This window comes from Vulpes vulpes, chromosome 12 (genome assembly GCF_048418805.1).
Source record: "Vulpes vulpes isolate BD-2025 chromosome 12, VulVul3, whole genome shotgun sequence".
Classification (NCBI taxonomy): Eukaryota; Metazoa; Chordata; class Mammalia; order Carnivora; family Canidae; genus Vulpes; species Vulpes vulpes.
This window is the reverse complement of record NC_132791.1, coordinates 46852362-46871053: the sequence shown is the minus strand read 5'-3', so window position 1 is coordinate 46871053 and position 18692 is coordinate 46852362. Positions and strand designations below refer to the sequence as shown.

Here is an 18692-nt window from a genome sequence, read left to right as displayed (position 1 = left end):
CTTACTTAATTGATTATAGTTCATTATTTATTTTGATGCTCAATTTCCCCCAGATTTAGCCAATGGAAGTCCTTTTAAGTTGGCTTTTATGTCCTTTTGACATGTCCCCCTTTGTTTTTTGGAGTGTTTCTTTACTTTCTGGCACACAACAAGATGTTCTTGGCCTACCTTGTGCTTTTTCTTCCCCTGCCCTGGAATCAGTCCAAGAACCCCTGCATCATTTTAGTGGGCAGTGGTATTTAGAAACCAAGATTTGAGAGCTCATTGCTGCTGTGGTATTACAGCTTCTAAGGCCTCTCAGTGGGGCAGAGCTAAGAAAGTATTTATACATAGACATGTATGTATACACATTCACACATACCCACAAACATTATATACACACTGTGAGCTTACACTGGTGCTCCCAAATTCTCTATTACTGAAGGTCATCTCTAGTTTCCTCCCACTCCATATATGTAAATTCCTTTATCCAACAGGGAGAACTTGGCTCCCGTTATTGGCTAGTGTATATCTAGTCTCCTGTCATTGCTGCTGCTGTGCTTGCAGGATGTTCTCTTCAGCCAGCCAGGCTCTGACATCCTGCCTGGTGCCATTGTGACTGTCTTCTCTAAAGTTCCCATGTCCTTTTGACATGACTCTCATCAGTTGTTGTTTTCATAACTTTTTATTTGGAAATAAACTCAGACTTACAGAAAAATTGCCTAAAGGAGAGCAAGCAAGATATTCCCCATACCCTTCAGACTTCTTAAGTGTTATAGTTGCTCTGTGCTTATCATTTACTTGTTTTTACTCTGTATGTGCGTGTGTGTATATGCATAATGTTTTCTGAACCATTTGAGAGTAACTTGTAATGCCCCTCTAACTGTAAACACATCATTATATACACCTAAAAACAAGGACATTCTCCAGCCAATTGCAGTTATTTCCTCATGATTAGATTTAGGTTATTTAACTTTTGGTAGGATAGTCATATAAGTGATGTTGTATCCTTCTTAGTACATCTTATCAGGAGGCACTTGATAACTAATTTTCTTAGTGATACTAGTTTTGAAGTGATATGTACTTTCATAGTCTTTGATAGCTTGCTTTCTTTTTGGAACAACATGTTTTAGTCACTTACACATTTCTTTGGTTCTTTTTATTGAGGTATGGTATTTAGAAACCATAATTTTTGTGTAGTGTGTAATTTTTGCTACTGTTTTGTTACTGTTTCCATGCCTTTTTAAGTGGGCGGTACTAGGAGATAAACATTTTAAGAGAAAACAAATCGTGAGTTCATATTGGTATTTCAAATTCTAGTGGTAGACTAAATTCTTATTTATTTATTTATTTATTTAATTAATTTATTTTTTTAAAGATTATATTTATTCATGAGAGACACAGAAAGAGAGAGAGGCAGAGACACAGGCAGAGGGAGAAGCAGGCTCCATGCAGGGAGCCTGATGTGGGACTCGATTCTGGGACTCCAGGATCACACCCTGGGCCAAAGGGAGGCGCCCAGCCCGTGAGCCACCCAGGCATCCCGAGATTAAATTTTTATGAAATTAAAGGATTTTGTATGATATCTATTTCTAATGAAAATCTTGATCCCTAATGACATTAGCATTATTACCTATTTGCTGTATTTTGTAGCATACTTGTCATAGTTAAAAAAAACCAACACCAATGTTACTACTAACAATCTGACAAATAAATACAATTTATATATATTTTAAAAACTGCTCTTTATTCCAGAGTACGACTTTTTAGGATCTACAGCCTAAATACTGTAATTCAGAGTTACTTAAGCGATTCTTTCCTTTTTTGCTTATGCCACTGACTTATTACACAGTTTAATTTTTCAGTTTTTAGGCCTGGCTTTTCTTTTTAATTTTGTTTTTAATTTATAAATCATTTACATGATTTCAGAGTTAAAACTACATATAGAGCTATTCTCACAAAAGTTTTGCTTCCATACCTGTCTCATTTCCCTATAGATAACCATTTTTATGGGTTTGATCTTGCTTCCTGTACAAAAAGTAGAATATTATAAACTCTGTTCTACATTCTGCTTTTTTAACAGTGTAGTTTGGAAATCACTCCAGATCTGTACTTAGAGATCTTTCTCATTCTTTTTATGTTGCCTGTACTGTGTTGTTGGAGGTAACATACTGATTTAACCAGACCTCTATTGATGGATACTTATGGAGGCATAAGAGATAGAGGAAGAAAAAACAAGAAATGACAGATGTAATTAATATCTGTGCCTTTGAAAAATTGATATAAGACTGAAATGGACATTAAAAATTAGATGTTATATGTTGTAAGATTTAGTGCTGGGAAGAAGTTTGGAGTCTGCAACTAGAATCAATTACACTGTGAGCATTTCATGTAAGGAAAATTGCTTTTCCTGACCCACTGAAATCTAGACCTGGCTATAATCTTTTTTTTTTTTTTTATTTCAAAATAAAAACTGTATTTTTGTTTTTCCTTTTTTCAGTTGTTTTTTGTACAAGAATTCATAATTATCATATAATAACTTATACACAATGGGATCGATCTCTGCTCTCCTTTCCTGTGTCACTTCAAGTCCACATGTTCAGGCTACAGTCCCCAGCATCATTTTTGGATAAATGTATTACCACAGTTTGATCTAAATATAGATACATTATATAATACTTGTCTCTGGGAAAAATCAGATTTTAATATTCAAACTTTTATTTATATAATACAGAAATGGAGAAAACTATAAGAGACACACAACCTAATTATGATTTGTAGATGACGATTTCTAGATACTCTCCTACTATAAATGAATAAAATAGTCTTAAGATTTTATTTATATGTGCACTTGTGTCCACCTTATCCCATATACTGTACACGTCTAATGACAATCTGGGAATTTAAAGGTGCAGCCCTCAAATTGTTAAATCACTAAAAAAAAGAAAAAACTTAGGCCCTATTGAACAAGGAAAAAACTCACAAAATTTCCAATTTTAAATTTATCAGTAGGAAAATATTAAAAATAATTTTCTGTATATACATATGGGTATATGTATATATTGTATATATTGAATTACACACATGTCTCACATATCAATACAATTCAAGTGGAGACATTTTGGTGAGTTATTTTCCCATTAAATGACAACTATGTCAAAATTTAAAAATATCTTATTACATCATTAAAATAATTCACTTACCATTTCAACAGCTTACACTGTTGTTGTTGTTGTTGTTTAATTTTTAACTCTTCGTAACTAAATTCCCTGATCCCTAGTATTATATCCCCTATTTATTTATTTATTTTTTTTAGATTTTAGTTTTTTTTTTTAATTTTTATTTATTTATGATAGTCACACACACACACACAGAGAGAGAGAGAGAGAGAGAGAGAGAGAGAGAGAGGCAGAGACACAGGCAGAGGGAGAAGCAGGCTCCATGCACCAGGAGCCCGACGTGGGATTCGATCCCGGGTCTCCAGGATCGCACCCTGGGCCAAAGGCAGGCACCAAACCGCTGCGCCACCCAGGGATCCCTATATCCCCTATTTAAATTAAAATCTGGTGCTCTGTTACTCAGGAACTGATGGATAAAATCACATCTACTTCAAAATTCCATCAATCAAATAAATTTTATTACCTGATTTATCAGAGAAATATCTCAACTCTGAGCTTGTGTACCTAAATTACCCTCCCTATAATAAATAGGTGAGGAAATATCATAAAATATATGGAGGTAACTTACATGATGTCATAGCACATATAATACACGATGATTAAGTGTCTGATATAAACCTTTCAGAGACACCTGAAAACTCACTTTAGAAACTAACTTTAGAAACAAACCATTTAGGGATCCCTGGGTGGCGCAGCGGTTTGGCGCCTGCCTTTGGCCCAGGGCGCGATCCTGGAGACCCGGGATCGAATCCCACGTCGGGCTCCCTGTGTATGGAGCCTGCTTCTCCCTCTGCCTATGTCTCTGCCTCTCTCTCTCTCTCTGTGTGACTATCATAAAAAAAAAAAAAAAAAAAAAAAAAGAAACCATTTATTTTTCACTCTAATATAAATTAATATGTATGTACTTACATACATACACGTACATATATAAAACAAAATTGTCTTGTGTTAATTTGCTGTTTGTGAGTGAAAAAATGGTTACAAATTGATTCATTAGCTTAATTTTGTACTTAACAATTCCATCATTTTGGGGGTACAAACAAAGTCAGTGCATTTGTAGACTCCATAGAGTCAGAGACTCAGGCATACACTTTAAAAAAGAACCCTCCTCAACATCACAGGCATTGTACAGCAAGAATATATGGACTCTGATGCAATCCCTAACTCCATAAGCAGGCTAGACAGCACTTGGCTTACTTTTAAAATAGCTTCTTAAAAGAAATCTATAAAGAAATGCATGTTTGCTAAAAGTCTTTTAAAATTACATCAAAACAACATTAAAACTTGTTCATTGAGAAGAGCCTATTGAATTGAATTCCTGTTTGAAATGCCTAGTTAACAGTTCAGAATATTGCCTTGTGAGGTTTGACTAGAGATGTGGTTGATGTGAAGACCCAGACAGAGTACACGGCTCCAATCCCCATAGTCCTCTGATCGGCTGTTTGATGGAAATGGATCCCCTTTAAAATTGCTATACACCTTAAAATGATCTGTAATAAACAGTTCCCCAATTACCATTATTAGTTGTAAATTGAAATGCATTGATCATTCAGAAAAGATTTCTTGCAAAATATATAAATAAATGTAACTGCATATTCTGTAAATATACTTAACATTGCTAGACCAGACCGTCAATGACGGGCTGCTGTATTTCAGTACTGTGTGTCAAATTTATTAGAAATTTAAAAAGAAAAATTTCCGAGGGACTCAGCTGCCTTCATTAGTTGGCTTTAAAATGTGTAATAAAATGGGAGACAATATCTTCTCGTAAATACATGGAATCAATATGGAAAAGTAAACTATACAGCAGACAAGATTAAAGAACACCAGAGTGTACCAGAGTGGTCACCGAGTGAAATATCTTGACCTGGCTATAATCTGACCCAGGAAAGGAATGTCTTACTGAGTGGAGCCAGGGGTGAATACTTAGTAATTTTAATGGTTCCATCACCCTCTTCTGCTTACTTAATTCTGAGAAGATGACAGCCTGAGTGCTCTAGTATCTGTTAATCTTGCCAGAACTTTGGCAAACGAGAGGAGAAGCCATGCTCAGTTTGCCTAGTAGGGTGACTTCTGCCTGTTCCCATTCACACAGGGTGGAAGAGGGGTGTGATCAAGATTGTGATTTGGTTGGTATAGATTGTTGGAGAGAATTTCCATGTTTACTTGGATCACCTCTCTTTAGGTACCTTCTTCTGGGGCCCATCCTATTATCTGTGCAGGAAAAGAAACTTTTGCAAAGATTGATTTGTTACCTTGGCTCTTCCATCCCAGATCTATCTCCCTGAGTCCAGCTTCCCGTTCTTACTTCTGGTCTCTTTAGGCTGGTGGAAGAAGGCGGACTGTTGATATAAACGGGACCAAGATGATTAAAGAAGAGCTGCCTGGGTCTCTGGGAGAGGATTGAGGCCTGGCTCAGGCAAAAAAATGATTAATAGGCTGAGAGCTTTTCTTTGCTATCCTGCTTTCCATTTAGGGCTCCAGGCCCCTGTCCTGGGATGACAGAAAAGGGCAGACTTTAAAGCCGGATGTCCTTGTTGTGGTTCAGTTCCTGGGTAGACATGCTGATGGCTAATGTGGCATTTTCTGGGTGTCCTGCCACTTTAACACCCATTTGACAAAGATGCAGGAGTCAGATAGGAGGTATTACAGACTTTACTATTGGTGAAGCTGGGATTGGAGAATGTGGCAGTCTACTCTGTCCCCATCAGTCCTGATGCCTGTATTAGTTTTCTAGGGCTGCCATGACAAATTATCACAAACTTGGATGGCTTAAAATGAGAGAAATTTATTCTTTCAGAGTTCTAGAGGGTAGAAAGCCAAAATCAAAGTGTCATTATGGCCATGCTTTCTCTAAAGGATCTGGGGATATCTGTGCCTTTGTCTTAGCTTTGTGTATTTGCTGGCATTCCTTGGTTTGCAGCTGTGTGACTCCAGTCTTCCTCCATCTTCACATGGTATTCTTCCCTCTTTTTCTGGCTCTTCTCCTTTTATAAGGCATCGGTCATATTGTACTAGGGTTCACCCTAATCAAACATGATCTCATCTTAGTTCATTACATCTGCAAAACTGTTTCCAAATAAGGTCACATTCACAGGTATTAGGGGTTAGGTTCTACTAAATCTTTTTTTTTTTGGGGGGGGGGCACAATTCAACTCAAAACAATGCCTGACTAAGCAGTGTGTAAGTAAAAGCTTACTTGGTTCACTGTGAGACCAAACTGGGTGAGCTGCAGTGTTGGAATGGAAATGTTAGCCTTCCAGCTATCTCAGGCAAGGCCTAAACCGTGCCTCTGGTGGACTTGGCACTTGAGAACTGAAGTAGAGCAGGGTAGACATAGCTGTTCCATCTGGACCTTGACTGCTCAGTTTTTTTTTTTTTAAATCTCACTATAGGGAAGGATGAGTGAGTGAGAACTGGAAAGGATGGTCTCCAGGGTTCCAGAGGCTCCACATGAAGAACTATGGGTGAATGTTCTCTTCTAACACTGGCATAGTTAGTAATTGTGCCTTGGTTCATTCTCTTTTTAGCTTTATGCATTATTTACTCAAAAGGTGAGTGTTTATCTCCCAGGGTTGCACTTTAAAGAGATCTTTAAGTGTTCTCTTCAGAGGTGGTTAGCAGTGCAGACTAGTTCTGTGGCAGACGTTGTCTAAGAAATTAATATTCCTAAGATAAGAATCATCTTTTTAATGCTTTCCACAGAATTGCTTAAATAAGAGAGCACAACTTGGAAATACAGGTGTACACAGGAAAGCTATATAGGATATAGATTTAAATTTAGCAGGAAAGCATCGGCCTGGCCTCAGTTTCTTTTTTATTGCCATATAAGATATACAGTTAAAATAAGAAGAGCAGGGGATCCCTGGGTGGCTCAGCGGTTTAGCGCCTGCCTTCGGCCCAGGGCGGGATCCTGGAGTCCCAGGATCGAGTCCTGCGTCAGACTCCCGGCATGGAGCCTGCTTCTCCCTCTGCCTGTGTCTCTGCCTCTCTCTCTCTCTCTCTCTCTCTATCATGAATAAATAAGTCTTAAAAAATAAAAAAAATAAAATAAGAGCAGATGTTTTTCCTTCATGATATAGTAAAAGTTTTCAGAAAGAGGCTTGGGAAAGTTATATAAGTTTGAATTAGTATTACACTTTTTTTCACTTGCTGAAAAATATCTTTAGCTCATTAAGAAACATTCTTAGTATAAATATGGCCATTTGTTTTAGGTGCTCTAAAAAACATTGAAGGCTAGGTCTGTGGAAGCAAAACAACAAAGTTGTCATTACAGCTATTGCTGCCACTCTTTTGGGGGACTCAGTCTCTAAGAGGTGTAGTATTAAAAGAAATGATTCTTGTATTATCATTATTGCTGAAAATCATAGGCATATTGTCCCCAAAGTATTTCTCTGAGTAGGAACCATTGCAAGAGCATTTTAAAACTACTTTTCGGGATCCCTGGGTGGCGCAGCGGTTTGGCGCCTGCCTTTGGCCCAGGGCGCGATCCTGGAGACCCGGGATCGAATCCCACATCAGGCTCCCGGTGCATGGAGCCTGCTTCTCCCTCCGCCTGTGTCTCTGCCTCTCTCTCTCTCTCTGTGACTATCATAAATAAATAAAAAATTAAAAAAAAATAAAACTACTTTTCTGCTTGGTTTAGAATAATAAAGGTAAAAGAGAAAGAGGGGTGACTGGGAATTTGATTTTAGCAGTCTGATTAGGTTTAATAGTGATAAATGTGAATTAGGAAAAACTCAAGGAAAAGAAAACTTATAAACTACCTTTTAAGGGTAAAGAATGTAAGGAAGCAACCCAAAAGTGAAGTGAAAATGGTTTTTAATGTCCCCAAATGGTCAGTATCACTAGTAATAAAGAAAATGAAACTTAACACCAGACTTTTTTGCCTGTCATGTTGGCAAAGGTTTGTGTAGTGGGATTAACATAAAGTAGGTCTGTATGTACCTGGTTTGTAGGTAGAACTAGGTTTGTGTAATCAGCAAATAGTGACACCGGGAGGAGGCAAAGTATCTTTCTTTCTTCTTTCTTTCTTTCTTTCTTTCTTTCTTTCTTTCTTTCTTTCTTTTTTTTTTTTGCAAAGTATGTTTCATAGGCGAGTTAGCAAACTAGGTCAAGCAATTCTGATTGCTGCATATCTTTTTTTTTTTAAGGATTTTATTAATTTATTCACGAGAGACAGAGAAAGAGAGAGGCAGAAACATAGGCAGAGAGGGAGAAGCAGGCTCCATGCAGGAAGCCCAAAGTGGGACTCAATCTTGGGACTCCAGGATCATGCCCTGAGCCTAAGGCAGACACTCAACCACTGAGCCACCCAGGTGTCCCATCGTTCTGTATTTTAGACCAAAAATCTTGACTTGTCTCTCTCACTTCCATTAGGAAATTTTATTCTGAATATATCTGTAATCTGACCACTTCTCACTGCCCACCACTGGTCCAGGTCACCATTTTATTTTGCCTGGATTGGTGTAAATTGCCTCTGTGCTTCCAACCTTGTCTTTGTTTGATACAGCAGCCAGAATGATGAGCCTGCTCACTGCTCTGCATAAAATCCTCCAGAAGAGTTACCTGAGAACAGTGTCATCTTGAATGGAAATATATTTTAGAGTATCAAGAATGGGAATGTACAAGAAGGGGAAGAGCACCAGATTACTTCCCCCAAACTCTTTTTTCCTTGTCTCCCCTCTCATCACTGTCTCTTGCTTTATGACTTCCAGGCACGCTCACATCCTTGTTATTCCATGAAGAGCCCAAGAGGCTCCTTGCTGTTGCCTTAGTCCAAAATGCTTTTCTTTCAGATATCTGCATGATTTATTCCCTCCTTCAGGCGTGTGAAATACCTTCCCTCACCTACCCTGTCTAAAATAGCTACTCCCTGGTTTCTTCTTCAGAGTGTTTATGACTTATTGTTTACTTCATTCTGCTCCTGTTAGGGTTTCTCTTCATTCCTTCCTGTATGCCTACTCAGCGGTTAGGCATTCAGTGCTGTTCACTGAGTGGCCAGATTTTGAGTTTCTTTCTTAGTGGCTTTTCCTCTGCTGGAGACCTGTGCATGTGACTCTTGTTCTTTGGCAAAAGTAAGGCTGCTTCCAGGTACCACATGTTCTACAAAGATAATCTGGGAACTTCTTCCCCTTTCTCACTGCTCGGATGTGTGTATTATATTATGCTTTACCTGTCAAGCAACTTGAATCTGTTTTCTAAGTAACTTTCCTGTGTATGAGATCAGTACTTTGCTTTCTCCTGCATTTGGTATTGTTTTGTGTAAATACTTTAACATTTTGGCATTTATTCCTTCATTCAATTAACAAATAATTATCATAGCAGATGTTACAAACCAGGCTGGATCCCAGACTGGAAGTTAGGGCTTAAAGAGACAGAGAGGGCAGCTGGGGTGACTCAGCGGTGGCTCAGCGGTTTAGCGCCGCCTTCTGCCCGGGGTGTGATCCTGGAGTCCCGAGATCGAGTCCCACATCAGCCTCCCTGCACGGAGCCTGCTTCTCCCTCTGCCTGTGTCTCTGCCTCTCTCTCTCTCTCTCTGTGTCTCTCATGAATAAATAAAAATCTTAAAAAGTGAGAGAGAGAGAGAGAGAGAGAGAGCCTTCTTTTCCTTTGAGGGTTTTAGAGTTCAGTGTATGATCATAAGTGCCAACCATTGGGACAGGCAGCTACTATAAGGAATGAAGAGAGGGTGGTCAAAACACACAGGATGGTTCACTTAGGCCTTCTTGAGAAAGGTTGAGAATCTTGACAGTGGCCAGGAGTTTGCCAGGTGAGGAAACAAGTAAAGGCTGCTCTGATGGGAGGGGAAGATTTAGGCAGCCTTCCCCTCCCATAAGAGCAGCCTTTAGTTTTTAGAGAAGCACAAATCAATGAGTATTGTTGGGCCTTAAAGTATAATGCAAGCCGTGGTGATGGACAAGCTCATGATAGTTAAGTAAACATTTGATCTAGGCGCTTCTAAGGGATTATGTGTGTCTTGTATAGAGGTTAAGCTTTCATCTTGCAGCCCATGGATTTGGGCATGTACATCTGTATAGGTGTGAAGGGAAGTGGTTGGGGAAGTAGCCTGGAAGGTTTTTCTTTTGCATGCCTCATCTCTGAGGCAAAGAGAATATAGAATATTTTCTGTCATGTATTAATATATCTGTATTCATGCAGATTATTTTCTCCCTTATATTTAAGTTCCCAATGGGTGGTAGGGATTCTCCTCACAGATACTTTGTGAGATAGATGTTTGTTTAAACCTTTAGTGAATGATGATCACATCTTCATCAGTAGTCCTCATCTGTTTATCTACTTACTATCCCGTAACATGTTTTTATCTTTATCTATTCCATCTTTTCCTAATTTTTCTTTTTGTCAGACAAATTAAGTTTATTAAAAAAAAAAAAGGAAAGCTTTGTTCTGAGAGTATTTGTTGTTTGGGTTGTTAGATGCTGGGCACTAATTGCTTCTGGAAGTGGAATGGGAATAAGACTCCTTTTTGAGGCAGGCAGGCCAGTGCTTCTTACTTATCTTTGCATTCTGTGTGTATTAGGTGTCCAGTACATGTTGAGGGCATCATCCTGATTATTGTCAGCAAGATTAAGTTTATATTTTTGTAGCACAGTCTGCTGCCTACTTTTTTCCTTTGATAGCCTGTAATCTTTTCTTTCTAAGCTCCAGGCATACTAAACTCTCTTTCTTTTTGCAATACTTGTAGATACTTTCACTGCTTGGAATGTTCTTTCTCTCATCTGGCCGACCTGTACTCCTCCTAATAAGTCTTAACTCTGAAGTCATTTCTGAGTAATTTAGGTGAAGTTAGTTACCCGTGCCTGTGTAGTTTTGTATTGAGGTCTGTTCCACCTCTAGATAGTGTGTTTGGATTTGCAGACAAATCTTACCCTTTTCTCTGTCTCCAGTACGTTAGCCCTGTGCTTGGTACTTCTGCTGAATGGGTAGTTTGTAAATTATTATAGGAAAGCATGGCAGACAAGTGGAAGCACACCTAAAATATACTGGAGATGCTGAGCATTGTCCATTCACTACTCATCCTAGGTTAGGCCTTTATACAGGTGCATCTATGAGAGTGTCTGTTTCAGAATTGGTACTTAGGAGAAACACCTTTCGTAAACTTGCAAAGTTAGAAAAATCATTCTTACTAGGAAAGATTTTAAGGAGGTGAGCAGTACAGTCAGGTCAGTGTTTGAATGCAAGGAATAGGAACTTGGGAGTTGCTGAGTAGAGGCAACTCTCCCTTTCCCTCCAGGGAGAGATGGGAAAGTCTCCCTAATGGGGTGGTAGAGGGAATGGTAAGTAACTAAAAGAAAAGAGTTTCTGATGGTGGGTGTTGCGGGGGCTCACATGCTATTTGGGGGAAATGACCACCAACCTTAAGCCCACAATAATTCAGTGCTGATGACTGCATCATCTCCTCTGCAGACACTGCCCAGCCATCATGGAGGTGGCCGAGGTGGAGAGTCCTTTGAACCCCAGCTGTAAGATCATGACCTTCAGACCCTCCATGGAGGAGTTCCGGGAGTTCAACAAATACCTTGCATTCATGGAGTCTAAAGGAGCCCATCGAGCAGGTCTTGCAAAGGTGATTATCTTCAGATCCTTTAAACTAAAACCAATCACTTGGCTTTTCATTTATGCTCTTAGTCTTCATGATATGGGAAATTGTTTATTCCAGAGGAAGATATTTGCAAAATTTGTTCTTGTTAATCCACACAGAATATTTGATTTCTTCAAAGAGTAATTGTCTTATTTTTCTTTAAACTATTTATGCTAGGTTGTGTTTTAGGGCTTTTTTTTAAACAAAACACGTGTGGCTCCTAGAAACCAAAAAGACCCATGTATGGGCTTTAGAGAGAGGTATGAAAGTATTCATAGATTTCATCACTTTTTAAGAGGACCATTATTAACCTGAAGCTTAACTACCCTGCTCACCTCCCTCCCCCATCCCTCCTCTTTTTCTTCTGTTTTTTCTTTCTCTCTTTCCCCTTTTACAGATATAACAGATTTATTGAGGTATGATTCATATACCATACAATTTGGCCATTTAAGTGTGTAAGCCACTGGTACCCATTGGCACTCATTCTCTATTCCCTGCTATCCCCTCACCTGTAGATGACTACTAATCTACTTTCTTTCTCTGTAGATTTGCCTATTCTGTTTTCTTTTCAAATACTTGCTTATCAAGTGTGGAGAGTACCTACCACTTTCCAGGTGCTAGGGTTGTGTTTAGGGGAAATGAGATAGTAGAGACCACATTTCTTCTCCTGATGACCTTATATTCTAGTGGTAGCCTCTTAGCATGGTAAGATAAGGACACTTAAGCAGAGACCCAAAGGATATAAAGAAATCAGCTTGTTCAAGATGTGGGGACAGAAAGAATAGTAAGTCCAGAGGCCTAGAGGCTGACCTGAGCTTCATGTGTGGAAGGAATAGGAAGGTGGTCTGTGGAGTTGGGTCTCAGTGAGCAGAGGGAGAGGTTGGCAAGTAAGGTAAGAACCCTGGAAGGGGCCAGATTGTACTGGGGTTATCTGGCCTTAGTAAGGATTGGGATTTGTGGAACTGCAGGGATTGGTATTCAAATCCTCCTGCATCTATCTGGACGCTCCTGCTTGTAACTCAGTTTGTGGATTGTGCTGGTATCTATCCCCTGAGGTCTATCATTTTGTTGTATATGGTTCAGGTCCCTCCTAGAAAAGATTTAAAATGTTGGGGATGAAAGTTTATTAGGGGTGGGTGAGAGAAAAGGAAGATAAAGAGAAAACAAAGAGAAAAGTAAAGAGATTTATAATGAATTTCTCCTGAGGAATTCTTAGTTTAACCTATTTATTAGTTCTTAAAAACACCCCATTTTGGGACCTCAGCACTTCAGATTATCTTTGATCTGGAGAAAAATCATCCTCCCCACCACCCCCTTCGAGAAAAATCATTCTTGAGTAGAAGAGAATATGATTTCAGAATTATTTGACACATAGTTTTGATCATAAACTAGCAGGGTTAACAAGGATTTGGGCTTTATTTGAGGAAGATTGGGGGTGACTGGTTGTCCCCTTCTCTAGGCTTTGAATGCAGCCCTTTGTCCTACTTTTCTCTTCCTTTTGTTCCTTGAAAACATAGATCTTGCTGTGTTCCACTGAGATTAGTGAGTGTCCTGTGGTAGGGTGGCACATTTAGTAACATGAGAAGAGGAAGCACCACACACCCTCATAAGGGAGTTGCAGGCTCACAGGGTACCCCTGTGCTGCTGTTGGCATTCTGTAGCAGAATGAAGTTAATGAGAACCACAATTAGTTTTCTGAATGTTGAACAAAACACACCTGAGTCTAGGGTTTTTTTTTTTTTTTTTGAGTGAGGTTTATAGATAGATACTCATTTATTCAGTATTGTGATAATTTTCTTTTATTTCTAGGAATGCAAGGAACCAATTTTTTTTGTGTGAGTTTTTTGGCCATTTTTGTTATCTTTTACATCATGTCACATAAAGTCAGTTTCACCTGCTTGCCTTTTTTTCCTGGAAGTTGTAGCAATAGCAAATGTGTAAAATTACACCAAATCAAGTTGTAAAAACCAAAACTGTATTAATGCTGCTAGTTTGCTTTGAGGGCAAGCCCTGGGGACAGAGTTACCCATAAGATTCTTTGTTAATGCACCATTTAATGAATTGGTCTTATTTTATGATTTGGAGAAAAAGGTTGAGTAGTTCCAGTAGTAGTAACTTTGGCCTTAGGTTATAGTCTGTCTTGGGTTTTTCTTTTATCGACATTTTTTAGATTTATACTTTAGATTTAACCCTTATTTCCAAAGTGAGAGATTTTACCTTGACTAACTTTCTTTCTTCTTTTTTTCTTTCTTTCTCCTTCCTTCCTTCCTTCCTTCCTTCCTTCCTTCCTTCCTTCCTTCCTTCCTTTCTTTCTCTCTCTCTCTCTTTCTTTCTCTCTCTTTCTTTCTTTTTTAAGATTTCATTTATTCATGAGAGACACACAGAGGCAGAGATATAGAGAGAGGATTATGATGAACCTTTATTACATATGAAGTGGGTGAAATTACTCCACAACAGTGATCTGGACATAGACTATCCTGAGCCACAGGCTATGCACATTACATAGTTTTGTGAATAGCTTGGAGAGTACAGATAGGAATCTGTCTTCAAGGTGTAAAGAAAGATTGTAAGACGCATTGCTCTTCCTCTTCCTGCTTCTTCCTTAGTAGGTAGGCAGTGATAATAGTGTATTTCAAGGTAAGTAGTCCAAATACAGATTTCAGTCAGAAATTATCTTTTGAGTATAGATTGCAGGCTGGGATTGGGGAAATGGTGATATAAAATAAAATGTATGTTTTTATTTTGTTATAATCAAGGTAAATTTTAGGAGGAATGGGTTTCTTTCCATTAGATTGATTGGATGTAAAAATTTAACTTTAGAATCTTTTAAAGTCCTAAATATGTTGTCTTTCCATTTCCTGCCATTTCATATGTAAGAAAACCTAATGTGTTGAGATTTAAAATAACAGTTCAAAAATAAGATATTTGTTATAGACCTGAATTTAAAAAATTCTAAAGTTCTGTGTGAACACTTACATCAAAAGTAAAGTTCTGTGTGAACACTTACAGACGCAAAATATTTATAAGATCAAGACCTGAGTGGAAAGCAGATGCTTAACCAGCTGAGCCACATAGAAATTCATCAGAATTTCATAGATTTTTTTCATCATCAGACTATTTCATCAGAAATAAGTATTTCTGATGAACAGAAAGTTAGTATTTACAACCCTTTCCCCTTTCAATATGTTATGAAGACAATTTGGTATGTTTATCCATATGCATTTGGTACAATTGTCCTTATTCTTTTAAAGTATTGAGTATGGGGCAGCCCAGGTGGCTCAGCGGTTTAGCGCCGCCTTCAGCCCAGAGTGTGATCCTGGAGACCCGGGATCGAGTCCCACATCGGGCTTCCTGCATGGAGCCTGTTTCTCCCTCTGCCTGTGTCTCTGCCTCTCTCTCTCAGTGTCTCTCATGAATAAATTAATAAAATCTTAAAAAAAAAAAAAGTATTGAGTATGTGTTTTCAATAGCATATAATATGTGGGGTGTCTATTCTCATTTTAAACTAACATATCTTGGAGGAAATAAAATGTGAAATATCTCTGTATTGCTGATGAAAATTAAATTAACCTTAGATTTGATAGCTCACTTTTGATTTTGGCCAGGGTGGGGGGATCAATCCTGTCATTTACCAGCTGGTATATTGGACAAATCACTCATTCTTCTACCCTGAGTGTTCTCATCTGATGAAGCTTGACCTAGGCCTTTTACAGAGGTACATTGTAGATGTGAATATGAAAGGCAAAACCTTAAAGCTCTTAGAATATAAAATAGAATGTCTTTATGCCCCAGAGTAGGAAAAAAAATTTTGTTTAAACCAAAGATCAAAGCAGTACCCATAAAGGTAAAAATGAACAGACTGGATTACCTTAAGATTAAGGATTTATGTTTATTAAAAGATGCCCTTAAGAAGGTTGGAGAGCACTTTACAGGTTAGGAGAAGATATTTGATACATATACACATATACGTATAGCTATTTACAAGTGTATACACACACACACACACACACACACACACACACACATCAAAGAATAACCAGGCTGTATAAAGAATCCCTAAACATTAATAAAAAGACCAACAATGCAATAGTAGAATGGGTAAGAGACTTGAATAAACACTTTACAATAGGAAATATTCAGGGAGTCAGTGAATATGTGAAAAAGTTTCTTAAGAAATTAAGAATGCAAATAAAATGCACAGTTGACTACTATTACACAACCTATAAGAAAGACTAAAATTGAAAAATGATCAACAATACAAAGTGATGATGAAGATGGGGAGCAACAGGAACTCTGCATACATTCCTGGTGAGAGTGTGAAATGGTACAACCACTTTGGCAAACATTTAGTAATAACTGTTAAATTTGATCTATACATATCTAATGTCCCAGTAATTTCACAAAATGTGTTTATTTTAGAGAACTGTGTGCTCATATGCAGCAGAAAGATGAACATAATGATAAAGCAGTGCAATTTGCTACAGTGTAAAAGCCAATGTAGACAGAAAAACAAGGAACACTTAGTGTTCTCCATTTATAAATAAATATTTATATGAAGGAGTACTGAGTAGGAATGAACATCAGTGAACTTCAGCTATGTAGACCATCATATTTGAATCTCACAAAAATATTGAGTGAAATACAAAATATAAACCTCAGAAAAGATCTGTATATATGGATGATTATATTTCCAAACATTTCAAAAACCAGTGCTAGGGATGCATACTCAGCATAAAATTATGAACCCCCCAGCAAGGAAATGCTGTGATAGTGGTTACCTTTTGGGCAAGAGAGAAATGTGTTAGAAGGATACTTGGAGATATATTTGCTTTATAATAATTTATAGTTACGTATTTGCAATTACACATTTATTAATGTGTGCTATCTATATTTTGCAATTGATTTTTAAAAGTTTATCCTAAAAAATTAAAACAATTTCTAAAGGTGAATAAATTCCAGCTATAAATCATGACTTAGTAACTTTGTCCCTTCTAATTTTTAATCATATGTATATATGTTATTGGTGTTATTGTTTACTGATCTTTTCACTGTTAGTAGTTTTTTTTTTTTTTACGATTTTATTTTATTATTTATTCATGAGAGACACAGAGAAAGAGAGAGGCAGAGACACAGGCAGAGGGAGAAGCAGGCTCCAAGCAGGGAGCCTGATGCGGGACTTGATCCCGGGACTCCAGGATCATGCCCTGGGCTGAAGGCAGGCACTAAACCGCTGAACCACCCAGGGATCCCCAGTAATTGTTTAAATACTTTTGGAAAAGAGTGATGTGTTGAACAGCCGCATACAGGAATATAAAAATTGATAAGACACAATTCTTTTCAACTTCATGTTCGGTGACATCATGTTGGTGAGCTCAAATTAGCCATGGTGGGTGTAGTTACATCATGGAAATTGGCAAGAGCTGCCAACAGGGTTTTCTCCACTTTCCAAGAAAACTGATTGTACAACATTTACTTGCACACTACTCTGCTATTTGGCATATTGTGTGAGAAATATTAAAGAAAGTAATACTGACTAAACATTTACCTATTTTTATCATATTAATATAAGCATTATTTGAACTTCAAATTATTTTGCTTCTATGCATCTCTGAATTTTACTCTTAAAATTGAGAGGGTTAATAGTAGGGATGTGTGGGAGGCTCAGTTGGTTAAGCTTCTGCCTTCGGCTCAGGTCATGATCTCAGGTTGCTGGGATCAGCCCCACATTGGGCTCTCTGCTCAGCAGGGGGTCTGCTTCTCTCACCCTTTGTGTGTTCATGCGCTCTCTCTCTCTCTCTCTCAAATAAAGTCTTTTAAAAAAAGAGGTTAATACCATCAACTAAAAATAGTTAATAAATGTATAGTATTTGGTTTAGAAGTTCTGTTTGGTATAATGCTCAATAAATTTTGCTGTTTAAAAAAATCGATAAAGTGAATATTTAGATTTTTAAAAAGATTTTATTTATTTATTAATGAGAGAGAGAGAGAGAGGCAGAGACACAGGCAGAGGGAGAAGCAGGCTCCCTGCAGGGAGCCTGATGTGGGACTCAATCCCTGGACTCCAGGATCATGCCCTGGGCCGAAGGCCAGGTGCTAAACTGCTGAGCCATAAGGTGAATATTTAGGAGAATGCAAGCATTTCCCTAATCTGAATCTTCACAGTTCTTTTATACATTTGTTATAGAAATGCTGAGTTGTTCTTCACTAGTATTCTGTTTGAATATAAAAACTAAATAACTACCTGGAATATTTTTCAGATAATGTTTTATTTTATTATTTTATTTTTAGGTGATTCCTCCTCGGGAATGGAAGCCAAGGCAGTGCTATGATGACATTGATAATTTGCTTATTCCAGCACCAATTCAGCAGATGGTCACAGGACAATCGGGACTGTTCACTCAATACAACATCCAGAAAAAAGCCATGACAGTGAAGGAGTTCAGGCAGTTGGCTAACAGTGGCAAGTGAGTGTATGCAATTTGCTATTTTTATTGTTTTCAAAGATATACACGAACGTGGTAAGAAACCAAGTAGACAGAAGAGCTTGTGATGCAAAGTGGGAGTCTCCTGCACATCCTCTTTCAGTTTTCATTTAATTGTTTCTGTTTTCTGTTCTTCAGGTTGTTGCTTGCTTACATTTCGTTTACTGCTAAAGAAATTGTTTCTCATCATCTTATTCATTATATCTGTAAATGGTTTTTTCTATTTTTTAGTATAGAGTGATTCTACACATGATTCATATTTGTTAGGCTTATTTTCTTCTTTGCGTGACAGTGTTTAAGTCTTTTTTTTTTTTTTTTCCAGCTCTGAGGTACCCTTTTGTTTTTCTTAGCTGAAAGGACTTTTTACACCCATGCGCCTCCTAGCACCATTTATCCTGCTCACACAGTGGCAGCATAGTCTAAAAGGTGCCATGGCCATAGGGGTTGGGG

General features: G+C 38.0%; 1 protein-coding gene across 32 annotated transcripts in view; it reads left to right on the top strand.

Annotated features, from left to right (window-relative positions):
* KDM4C (lysine demethylase 4C) overlaps positions 1 to 18692 on the top strand; it is a 460147-nt gene that overhangs the window by 66381 nt on the left and 375074 nt on the right. For 29 of the 32 annotated variants that reach the window (XM_072728386.1, XM_072728383.1, XM_072728376.1 and 26 more), the window contains 2 exons: positions 11586 to 11745; positions 18049 to 18224. In XM_072728386.1, the coding sequence (XP_072584487.1) occupies positions 11602 to 11745; positions 18049 to 18224 (320 nt within the window). In that variant the 5' untranslated portion in view covers positions 11586 to 11601. The remainder of the gene's footprint in view (positions 1 to 11585; positions 11746 to 18048; positions 18225 to 18692) is intronic. The other 3 variants (XM_072728394.1, XM_072728393.1, XM_072728395.1) reach the window with 1 other exon arrangement.